Genomic DNA, 12637 nt, shown 5'->3' with positions numbered 1-12637 from the left:
TCTCAATTCCCTTAGGTACTAAAATTGTCCCCAAACACCCGCAAGCAAGCCCTTTCTCTCCAAGCCTAAAGAAAGTCACCTCTGCCTTCTAACCTGTAATTCCTAAAGGTCAGCAGGTCTGGCTGTCATTCTTTTGAAAACATGGCTACCCCTCTGAGAACTTTCACGATTTTGAAGGGTCTCTGGCCTCCTTAGAGTTCTAACCCTTCTCCATAAACTGTCATGTCTGGCAGCTCCAGCTGAAAGCCCGCAGTTATCATGGAATGGCGTAGTTATCAATCTGTGACTAAATAAAACCAGATCATCTGCAAGCAAGGTAGTTATATTCTTAGTAAGGAACCAGAGTTCTCTGAGCAGAAATATAGTGACTCTCCCTAGTTAGAGGATTTTGCTAAAAGAGTCAAAGCAAAGGACCAAAGAGTTGGAATTATATTTTGCAAGTTCTGCCACCATCATGTGGAATTTCCTGACGGGGAGGGGGCTCAGGTTATTTTTTACCCATGTCCAGCGGACTTGAGGAGCTTAAGCAATTCATGAGGATTTTCAAAGCGTAACTCATCATCACCCTCCATGTTCTTATGGCCATCAATGACTCATTCTCTGAGTTGAGCAATATGTCCTTGGATTAGTTATATGTCCTTCTATTGGCTGAGTGACAACCTTCTACTCGAACTTCAAGTCTCAAACTAAGAGTTACTTCCTTGGTTTTCATCCTTGTCCCATCCCCAACAGCGTCCTCTTTTGTGCCCCATCACAGTTCAAATGTCCCTCTTATGGATTGTACAACAGATATTTTTCTGCAGGGAGCAGGAATTCTCTCCTGAACCTTTCCTCCTCCTCCCCAGAAACCTCACTCTCACGTTGGAATAAGCATCCAACACTCTCATGTTGGAATAAGCATCCACTGAGTGTCCACTTCAATTCTATCCAACCATCCAAATCCAACAGTGGGAAACATGGTTAAATAAGATAAAACAAACAGTGGAGAAAATTCACTGGCTTGTTTTTCATCTTTTGCTTTAGTTCAAAATACAACAGGGTAAGAATATATAGTTTGGCTTGATTATGGATTACAGATTTCTGAGAATAACCTGGCTTTTGGCTCAATGTTTAATTCATTTGAACCCCTCATGACCACGATATATTTTTGGTCAAAAGAGTCAGTGTCATCCAAGTACCCATGAAGGAAAAAGGACCAGTTACTCCATCCAGATTCTAGTTTTGTTTTCTTCCTTGCCTTCCTTCTTCCTCACACTCAGAATGTTCTTTATCTCTTTTCAGCCAGTGTTCCTATTAACAGCCCCTTGAAAAATCCTCTCGGAGCATCTCCATTATCCAGTGGCCAAGCAGATGCTTCTGAAAGCTACTTAATGTTTCCCCTTTTAAAGAAAATAACAGCCATCCCTGAGGACCAGAACTAGGGTGGGGCCAGACAGGTGACAAGGGTTAAAAGGTAAGAGGGGCTTCCTCTCATGTGCTAACGCAGCACCTGCATGACCCTGAGAGTGAGTGCCTCCTTCAGTTCTGCACCCTTGTCACCTCCTTTTCTGCATCCTAGTCCACACCCTGCATTGTTGCAAAGACCGCATGTGCAACTGGTCCAAAAGAGCAGCTGACTGAATCTTTTTTCTGTCTTCCCAAGTGGGTCAATCCACAGTCCCTGACATTTTACTTCTTTGGTCACTCTTCCATCTAGGTCAAGATCTGGGGGCTCACTCACTTTAGACTCCTGGAGCTACTTGACAAAACACAGAAATTCCAGATTCCAAGTCTACTTGCAATGAATGTGTTACTTTTCAACACCCACTTTGTATTTTAAGCCTTCCCAAAGATGGCTGTTGTTAATGTGAGTAATCTTCCATAGATGACATTGGTAGATGTGCTCCTTAATTATAGTATTACTCATTTCTTCCTTTTCAAACCTTTTAATTTATCACCTAATAGGCACAGTGATCCATGGAATAACCCATCTTAATTTTTTTTTCCTATTTTAGGTGGCTAGGCTTATTATTATTCATGGCATAAGCCAAATGCTTTGATTATTAAGTGGTGTCATTTGTACCCTAATGACTTTGTGCCTTTCACACCATTCAAAAGGAAATTGAAGACCATGAAACATTAAATGAGATCCCAACAAAGACTGAGCATTGTTAACTCTCATTACTCAAGTGTGACAAAACGGACTACTCGGTTAGAAGGCAACTGGAGGTGGAAAGACAGTCTAGATTTGTATGGTCAGTGTGGCCACTGTATCCTTGGAAACTTTTTGGAATACAGCACCAAAGGCCCCAACCAAGCTTGCCAGCATCTTGCCCCACATTCACATTTGCTCTTTGTCCTCATCCCCCCGGTCTCTTCTCAGTCTTTCCTTTCACATTCGGCCCCTTCTGCTTGGAATGGTCCCTCTCCTTTTTTGTCTTAGTTACTTCCTATTCATCCTTTAAATCCCAGCTCAGTTATCACTTCTTCAGGGAAGCCCTCCCTGATCTTCCCAACCAGATCAAATCCCCTATCCACATTCTTATAACACCATCTTAGAATTATCAAGGGGCAATCTTATATTTTTTCCAGTCATTCTTTGATTGTCTATGTCTCCCACAAGACCATAAACTTCATGATGGCAGGGGATCTTGTAGGTGTTTACTCACCACTGTCTTCCCAGGCTTCCAGAAACCCCACCTCTCCTCTTCTAGTCCCACTGCAGACAGAAGTAAGAATGACTGTAACTACTGGTCCTTTGCAAACATGGTATGAACCAGTTCATTTTTCCTGTAGATCATGCGTGAATGCCATCTCGAATGCCAGTGGACTTTGTTGGAGCGTGAACCAAGGGTACGGGATCAACTCTGATGGGTTGCGATCCATGGGGGCTAAATAAACAAATCCAGAACACATTTTTTAATCGTGAGATTCTTTTTATTATGATTAGCCTATTTAATAAACAAAACTGTGAGGGCTTCAGGACAGAGAGAGCTCCTGAACAGGGCTGTGGCACTGTTTGAATGAGTGACTGACTGCATGAATGAATGGATAGAATAGCTGTTATCATTTAACATATTAAGAAGGTGAGGAGCAGAGATGAAGCAACTTGCTGGAATGACCCTGATGAGTCAAAGCAGAGCCTAGGACTCAGTGATGATCTCACTGCCTCCTGCCACCATCCACTTGGGATGGTACCAAGATGGCCTCCCAGGGACAGGAAGTATCAGAAAAAGCTCAGGTAGCCTCTGTCCTCAGGATCTTGGCATCTTGAGATGTTTTAATGATGTGACTCAAACTTCCTCCCACTGTCTGGATGGGACACCAGCTCTGGCTGGGATAGCCTGAGTATGCCCTGGAAAATCCAGCTGCCAACACCAGATCTGGCCAGCCGCATAGCTGGCGGTGGTATGTCAGACTGGATGTGAGGGGCCATGGCCTGATGACAAACAGACTCCACTAGGCCACCCAGACAGCACTGAGCAGGCCACCAAGAGGCAGCTGCCTGGGCCAGGAGCTCTAGGATGTGGGCCAGATGAAACAGAAACCTCTTGTGTGGCTCAGCCACATGGCATCTCACTTTCTCCACATACCCACTTGCTTATTCATTCATTCATTCATTCATCCTGGAGGCTATCATATGCTACATACTCCTATGCACTGGGGTCCCTGAGGTTGGTGCCACTGTCCCACCATCTGGAGCTGCCCTCTCCAATATGGTAGACGTGAGCCACGTGCAGCCACTGGGCACTTGAAGAGTGGCTCATCTGAATTGAAACATGTAAGTACCAAGTATACCCTGGATTCCAAACACGTAGTACAAAAGGGAAAAAAAAAAAAGGAATATAAAATATCTCATTAAGACTTTATTGTGTTGATTATATATTAAAGTGATAATATTTTGGATAGATCTGGTTAAAGAAAATATATTATGAAAATTAATTTCACCAGTTTCTTTCTACATTTGTTAATGGGAGTAACTAGAGAAATTTCAGGACATCTGTAGCTCACTTCCTATTTCTACTGCACGGTGCCAGTCCAGAGAGTTGTACTGTAGAGAAGAGCAGCTAAGTTCTAAGCTGGGGGTAAGTGTGACATTACTAGCTGGCCCAAGGCCCAAGGTGCCAAGGGAGCCCAAAGGAGACTTGACCCCAAGTGCGAGGGGCAGGGGTGGGAGGTGCAGAGCAGCTTCCTAGAAGGGTTCGCATCTAAACCAGCCACAGGACAAATGTGAGTTAGCTCCAGGACCAGCGCACTTCACACTCCGGGAAGGAACCTGATCTATACAGAGGCATAAAGCTGAGAAGCCCAGTGAGCTTCAGATAAGTCTCCAGTGGCCGGAGCAGAGGAAGTGTAAAGAAAGTAGTGAAGCCAGAAAGAGTGACCGACGTCAGCTCCTGAAGAACAAGTCCAGTGCCGTCCAGCAGAAGTCTAACGTGAGCCATGCTCAAAGTTTCAATTTTGTCGTAGCCATATTCAGAAAAGTAAAACGTGGGCAAAATTCACTTTAGTAATATGTTTTACTTAACCTAGAATATTTAACATGTTATCCTCACAACGTGCGATGGATGTCAACAATTCTGAATGAGACGGTATATATTGTCTTATTAAGCCTTTGCAGTCGGCCAGGTGGTTTACACTCACAGCACACTGAAGTCTGTGCTGGCCCCGGTTCAAGGGCTCAGTGCCCCATGTGACTCGCGGCTCCTGCACGAGGCAGTGCAGGTCTGCTAGGCTTTTCTCGAGTGCGATGGGAAAAGGTTTTGTTTGTTTGTTTTTTAAAGATTTTATTTATTTATTTGACAAAGAGAGACACAGCAAGAGAGGGAACACAAGCAGGGGGAGTGGGAGAGGGAGAAGCAGGCTTCCTGCCGATCAGGGAGCCCGATGCGGGGCTCGATCCCAGGACCCCAGGATCATGACCTGAGCCTAAGGCAGATGCTTAATGACTGAGCCACCCAGGCGCCTGTGATGGGAAAAGGTTTTAAGCACAAGTGTATCTTAGAAAAATGCTAGCCCCAAGAGAGAACAAGTAGCTTTTTGGAGGTTCTCACCACCAGCTTTGGGCACTCTCACCTACCGAGGTACCTCAGTTTATAAACTGGTAATTTGGGAGCAACGTCTCTTTCTGCAGACTCTACCTTATGATGGGGTTATTTGAGGGCAGTTTTGGAGTACAGAGGCAGAGCCCTGTCCTGGCTTTTGTCCAGAGTCCTGAAAAGGGGAAACCGCTCTCTCAGCTCCCAAGTGGTTCTACCCACCTTTCAGATGGTGACCGGGGACAGAGTCCGATTTTCACCGTTAGGTTTCTCTTCTGTGAACCCGCGGTGTGCAGATAAAAAGCACTGTATGTGCCTCATACATTAAGCAATGCCTCCATACTGTACATGTAAAGAATTGCTAAAAAAAAAAATGGTAATTCTTTCCTTCTAAGCTGTCATCAAAAGGACTCTTTCACATCTCCAGGAGCAGCATAAGAAGATGTAAACTCAGACAGCATGGCTGGGGATCAGACTACTTCAGTCACCTCTTGGAAAGACTCCTAACCCTTTCACTGTCCCCCACATAAGGAACTTCAAGGGGTCAGTTCATTTCGCAGGGGTCCCTGGGTGGCCCAGTCGGTTAAGCGTCTGCTCTTGGTTTCGGCTCAGGTCATGATCTCAGGGTCCTGGGATTGAGCCCCATGTTGGACTCCACACTCAGAGTCTGTTTGAGTTTCTCTCTCTCCCTCTGCCCCCCCACTTCTGTACACGCGCTCTCTCTCTCTCAAATAAATAAGATAAAGAAAGAAAGAAAGAAAGAGAAAGAAAGAAAGAAAGAAAGAGAAAGAAAGAAAGAAAGAAAGAAAGAAAGAAAGAAAGAAAGAAAGAAAGAAAAAGAAAGAAAAGAAAAGAAAGTTCCCAAAAATATGCAGATTAGAGCCAGCCATTCAGGGGGCTTTTTTCTAGTATCACAATACGCTTTAACTGGTAGGAAAACAGCTTTTCAGTTTCCCTAGGCTCTGTCTTATTGGAGAAGCAGCACAAAAATTGTTCTGAATCTCCAAGGAGTTACCAGGTGCTTAATGACTTGCCAGGGTAATAAACAACTGAATTCTGGGAAGTCATTATGTGAGACATTACCTACCACCTTCCTCTGCCTTTGAGAATTAAATTAAACACAGTCTGGGTGGAATTGGGAAAAAGCATCAGTTTTGAAGTCTGACAAACATGAGTTTGAGCCACGATTCTGTCACTGATAGCCACATAATCTTTGGACAAATTGCTTATATCTTTGAGCATCAAGGTACTTACCTGTAAAATGGGTATAATATAGATCTTGCAAGGTAAGAATTATGTAGGAAAGATAAAAAGGTTGCTTATGTATTGCTGCATAACAAATTACCCCCAAAACTTAGAGGCTTGAAACAACACTTATGATCACACTTTATGTGGGTGAGGAATCTGGGCATGGTTTAGCTGGGTCCTTTGGCTTAGGATCTCCCAAGGCTTCAGTCAAGGTGTCAGCTAGGGATACAGTCTCATTACTAGACTTAACTGGGGAAGGATCTGCTTCTGAGCTCTCCCATTGATTGCTGGAAGAATCTAGTTCCTCATGGGCTTTTGGACTGAGGGTGTTGCTTCCTTATTGGCTGTTGGTGGGAGGTCTCCCTCAGTTCCTTGCCATGGGGGCCTCTCCACAGGGCAGCGCACAACATGGCAGTTTGTGTCATCAGAGGAAGAAAGCAAGAAGAGTCAGAGAGAGACTACCAGACAGAAATCCGTCTTTTATAACCTAATCTTGGAGGTGACATCCCATCACTTTTGCTATATTCTGCTGGTCAGAAGCAAGTTAGGAGGTCCAGCCCACATTCAAGGGAAGGGGATTATACATGGGTGTAAGTGTCTGGAGGAAAGGACGGTTGGGAGCCATTTTGGAAGCTGTCTGCCATGATATTTAAACATTCTCAGTAAAGAGTTGTTATAACCAGACATAACAGCATTTTGAAAAGCAATGTTCACCACAGAAATAAAAGAAATATACTGGCATATGTAGTAGGGTCAGGAAATTTAGCAATCATATGACACTATCAGTCTATAAAAGAGGCTGATGCTAACCAATGCTAGGTTTCCCAAAGACTACATTTAAAGATGCATTTAACTTATATTAAATACTGATTTGAATTTGATAACCAAATGGCAATGTTTGGAGTTAAAAGGCACTAATTTCCCCTACCTAATGTTTTATCATATATCCAAATCCCTTTCTACTTATTTTAGGATGTCCATGTTTTTATGGGGATGTAAATAAAAATATGCACCTCAGTTTTCTCGGTTAGCAATATTATAAAGGCTTTTAATCCTGCTGTACATTCTTTATAATTAGCAGCTTAATCGCAACATAATATTTCTATTCCATACATAAATGTAAGACCCATGGTTTACTTAACCATTCCCTTATTCTGTGATATATAACTTGCTTCAGTGTTTTGCCATTAAAAGCAATGCTGTGATTGAGTATCTTTGGTATGGTAAGTTTTTCCCCCCACAATTTGAATTATGTCTTTAGGATAAGTCCCAGAAAAGCAATTAGAGTATGCACATTTTAATGTCTCTGTCAAGTTTTTATCCAAATGAGAAGACAGCTTTGGTTTTTTAAGCAAACAGTACTCCATCAGCCCCAGATTGAGTTCCTCCAAGACAGACATCCTACCTTACTTAAATTAAACAAAACAAAACAACAACAACAAAACAAAACAAAACAAAAAAACCATGGCGCCTAGCCTGTAAGCACATTTAATGAATATTTTGTGGACCGAATGAGTGAACAAAAATATTTTAAAATCTGAGACTTTAGAAAAAATATTTAGGCTAGATCTCTTATAACATTTTTTAAAATTAAGAGATGTTGTATTTCCATTTAGATTTCACTAAGAGATGTGGAGGACCTATTCATGCCCAGTGTCTGGTAGTGTTACACTTTCCTTATCTCATTTTCTCCTCACAGCGCCCCCTACAGTTCATTCTCCGCACAGCCACAGAATGAAATGCTCAAGCATAAATCAGACGAGGGCACACGCTTGCTTTTTTTTAGAGGGGCTTGATTTGACAAGCCCCCATCATTTAAAGGAAAACTAGGTCTTCTTCTCTGGGGAGAATACTAGTTCTGGAGAAATCTCTACGTAGGTGGAAACAAAATTTCCACCCAAAAACCAGGAGTCACCGAAGGGAATTTTCCTGAATATAGTTTAGCCTAGGCAACGGGTCATTTTAATTAAACTATGAATCAGAGTTATGTACCATTTTGGTAAGCAGGGCACAACTGACTCTGAAAAAAAATAATTTTACTGGTCAAAATTTACTCTGGCTGATGCGCCCTGTGTCTCTTAGAACTTCACAATACTCTCCTCCCCACCCCACCCCATCCCCGACTTTTGTTTTTTAAGAAAATTTCGTCTTCTTATTTCAGGAACTATCACTTTCATTTCTTAGACCCAGAAGGCCAAGTGGCTTGCACAAGCTCGGAGTGCGTGAGTGACACAACCAGAATTTATTTGCACCCAGTGTCCCAAACCATCGCTGGCTTAGCGGCTAACCTTGAACCACAGCGCCCCCAGGTGGGCGGCGAATGGTTTGGCTTTTCCACCTGGGCGACTCCTCACCCAACCAGCGCTTCCCTTTTTCTCCTCTCAGGTGAAGGAGGCCATGCAGCGGATCCACGACCGGGGGAACATCGGCAAATTAATTCTGGATGTAGAGAAGACCCCGACTCCACTGGTGAGTCAAAAGCAGAGGGTCCGTTCAGTTCAACACAAGAGGGTCTATCAGGTGCCGGCACAGGTCGGGTAGGGGGAAATACAAGCAGTTCTGGCTCGCGCAGCAGACCCACGTAATCAAATGATGGTGCAAATGAGCGATTAGTCACAAAACTGGGATGCAGGCTAAAAGGGAAAGGACAGTTTGTTGCTTTTAAGCAGGATGGCTGGCATCATCTTCCCACCTGTCTCCATAACACATGAGGTCCCACTGGGCCCTCAGGCTTTAGGAAGGCCTGTTTGACCACAGGGGATTCTTATCAGAGCAGGAGCTGAAAAGCCCAATTCTGAGTGTAACAGCTCAGGGCCTGGCTTGGCATATGCTATGGCCCTTGTTCCTGAATCTCAGGAGGGCTCTTATGAGGCTTTGGCTAGAGCCAAAGTCCACGTCTTCACAGAAATGACATTCCAATGGGGGGATGTAGACAACAAAGGAGACAAACACACGTGTGTTAGCATTATTGTTCTGGCTCTTAGGAAGTGACAGCACCGAGATCTGAACCCTGGCCAGTCTGTGCAGTGGATGCTCTGAGTGCCCCCATGTCCCCCGGCACCTGACCCCTATGTCTGAGAGCCCCCAGCCACAGGGGCATTTTTGGCCAGTATGTACATAACTGCCAGAGATGCCAGAGTAGCCATTCCTTGTCTTCTTACCTCCTCATGTGGGACAACTGTGAGGTGTGTCCCTCACTGGCTCCCAGTGGTCCCCGGCATGACTGAGCCCCAGTTGCCCACAGTAGGAGCCTACTTATTAACACACACTGTACTGACTTCCTTGCCTTTTCTGCCTCATGTCCTCCCTCCCTACCTGTGCTTCCTGGCATCATCTCCCAAATTCCAAATATTTGCACTCAAATCCTTATCTCAGAGTCTGCTTCTTAGGACACCCAACATAAGACGGCCAGCACCACAATGCCTTCCTGGGAAGAAAGCAACCCTAACTCTTAGCCCTCAAAGAAGTCCTTCCCAAGGGGCTTCCTCAGATGCTTGAAGAAGGTAAGAGACAGACTGCAGACCCTCTAAAACGTCCTCTGTTGAACTGCAGATGGCCAATGATAGCACAGAGACCAGCGAGGCGGGGGAAGAGGAGGAGGACCACGAGGGAGACAGCGAGAACAAGGAGCGGATGCCCTTTATCCAGTAACCCAGGACCCAGGCAGGAGAATGTGAAGGATGGTTTGGAACAAGAGGAGCCCGTTGAGAAAGCTCTTCTGTACCCCAGTGAACAAATGCTGTAGTCCACTGTGTGTTGTGTTTGTCTGCAGTCAGCTGAGCTAAAAGCTGTTGATCACTGTTGTTTTTGAAATTAAGTGCCAAGCCCATTCCATGCAGTATTATGTCCCTCCCTCATCTGTGTATCACATTCTCCCCTCTCTCCTACTTCAAAACCATCCATCTTTGGGTCCTTCTTGACAGTTCTAGAACAGCCTTGCAAATTAATACAAGCCCAGAGCCCAAAGCCTATGAGACCAGACAAGGGCAAAGACAAGTTTGGGTTGAAAGATGTTATCATAAAAGCACTGTCCAGGTCCTAGAATTCTTCGGGCCAATGACACTTTTTGCTGCCAGCCACCCATGATTCTGACAAGAGCACTTGCCAGTGTGGCTGGCAGAAGGAGGGTAGGCCAGGAGGTGCTTTTATGAGCCCATACATTTAGGATCTCTCCAAATAGTACTTTCCCTCTCCCCATTTAAGAGGCACCTTCCTTACATCCATTTAGTTGTTTATTGGTCAAAAGGTTGAACCACTCTCCTCTCAGCCTCTGATGCTTGATCCCTTCACTGGTTCTTAACCATCAATACAGGATTTTTCAGGATAGAAGATGGGTCAACAGCATGAGTTTGAGGATCAGCCACAGAGATTTCTCCTCTGAAACCAGGTCTCATGAGCAAAATCCCTCCACCCCGGCCACCCGCCATATATATTTTCATTTAATTTTAAGAAAACTCACCACATGTGGGACTATTTCAGAAGTCATTACTGAGATTTGCCTATGTTTGCACGCTTGCCATGGGCATTACCGATTTTGCTCTTTTCTTTTCCAGGTAGTGAGCAGCTACCTTTACCAAGGATCCCCTAAGGAAGACCTCCCTGGTAGACCATATTAGGGAAAAAAAATCAATGAGTATCTCTTTTCTTGCCAAAGCATGTTCTGACATGTAACAAACTCTAGCGATACAAATGGTTGATGTTCAGTATCTGATGCCAAATGTGCAGTTCCTCTCCTCTAAAATACAAAATTATGGTGCAGACTCTTTGCAAGCCCCTGCTTTTTGGAAATCAGGGACCAAACTACTTGATTATACACCACTGTCTAATTTTCCAGCTCCTAAACTCTTAAGAAACCCCATACCCCGCCCACCATACTTGATATGTCTTGAGGTGAACAGTTCCCCTGAAGGACGAGAGAGAGGCTCAGTGTCTCCACAAGGGGGCTCCTTATTCCCTCCTCCCACTCCTTTTGGCTCAAATGGTGATTCCTTCACTCACGAACAGAGCTGGAGACACAAGGAGCCCACATGATTAGCACCCCAAGTCACTTTGCCTTCTGGAACACCTTGGAGGGCTCCCTGATTGCCCCATCTCTCCACCAGTGAGCCTTAGGATAGACCCAACTCTTTCCCCAAACGATGGGAAGGAATGCATTCCAGCAATTACCTTTTTATTTCCAAAGTCCTTTTATAAGAACGATCACCTCATTAATCATGTTCTTTTTTCCTGCACTAAGCTTGTGATGGTGACTTATTTATGCCAAATATTTATCTGAAGGGAGTTTCTCCTCATTGTGAATGTACATGTAAAATATGGGGACAAGAAAGGGTGCTTCCATCTGATGAGCAAAGAGATGAGAGTATCTCAGAAGAAGACACTCACATCATCTTCTCTTCATACCCCAGGACTCACCAATATTTCATTTCTGGGCCATTTAGAAAGATAATGTGGAGGTTTGTCACAGCCCCCCGCCCAACACTTTCACTAAATGCTGTATTCTTGGTCATATTTCTCCCATAACCAAGCTGACAATGAGGTTTTAAGAAGAACCACTACCCAAGTGACATTCCTGGTGAGCTAGACAGAAATGGCATTTTCTAGGGCTGGGGTAACAAAGAGCCATTGGCCAAATCAGGGCTGTCCTCTGCGAGGGGAGTGGGAGCTCTATGTGCAGAATCCAAATGGCCTTTGTTCTTGTCCAGAGGAGAGGCGTTAAAAAAATCATGCTTCCCCAAATCTGTTTTTCAACTAGCAAAATTAATACAGTCATCATATATAATGGCAGTTGGTTAAAGAAAACCCTTTTGTCACTTCAGAATACAGGGTGAGAAGAGAAAACTAGAGTTTGACTATCAAGGTTCGGTTATGCCATGAAGAACAGAAGAAAAGAAAATGCCAAAATTAGCCGTTTAATGCACTCTCGTTTTAAGCACCTTCTTCCTGTCACGTGACTGGTTTTCTGAAAAAAGTGTAAGGAAAGTCTCAGTTTGCCTTAAAGGAACTGTGAAGGCTTCTCTATCATTTAAATTTGATTGGAGTGAACTGAAACATTGTCTAATGTATTTGTGGCTTTAGAGCTTTTGTTACATTGTGCCTACAAAGCAAATTATGTTTACATAAAATATATAAATAAAGTATTCAGCATAGCATAACCTTGCCTGGCATATTGGTGACTCCACATAAATAGTTGTTGGAAAAGCAGCCCCACTATTAAAATGCAAGAAGTGGGTGACTCAAAAAGGGGAAAAAAAAAATGTGATAGAAGAATTTTCAAATGAGAAACTAAAGACTGTGTAGAGAAAATAGGAGTCAAGATGAGACAAGCCTTTAAGAAAAAACATTCAAGTTCCCTCAAGCAAGAAAGTATAACC

At 43.9% G+C, this 12637-nt stretch overlaps 1 protein-coding gene across 1 annotated transcript in view; it reads left to right on the top strand.

Annotated features, from left to right (window-relative positions):
- The window catches only part of VAT1L (vesicle amine transport 1 like), a 138873-nt gene extending 128151 nt beyond the window's left edge, over positions 1-10722 (top strand). Inside the window, exons 8-9 of the mRNA XM_036070070.2 lie at positions 8652-8735; positions 9819-10722. Coding sequence (XP_035925963.1) covers positions 8652-8735; positions 9819-9917 — 183 coding nt within the window. The 3' untranslated portion in view covers positions 9918-10722. The remainder of the gene's footprint in view (positions 1-8651; positions 8736-9818) is intronic.
- Positions 10723-12637: the final 1915 nt, after the last annotated feature.

This window comes from Halichoerus grypus, chromosome 15 (genome assembly GCF_964656455.1).
Source record: "Halichoerus grypus chromosome 15, mHalGry1.hap1.1, whole genome shotgun sequence".
In the NCBI taxonomy this organism is placed as follows: domain Eukaryota; kingdom Metazoa; phylum Chordata; class Mammalia; order Carnivora; family Phocidae; genus Halichoerus; species Halichoerus grypus.
This window is presented reverse-complemented; position numbering and strand designations above follow the sequence as displayed.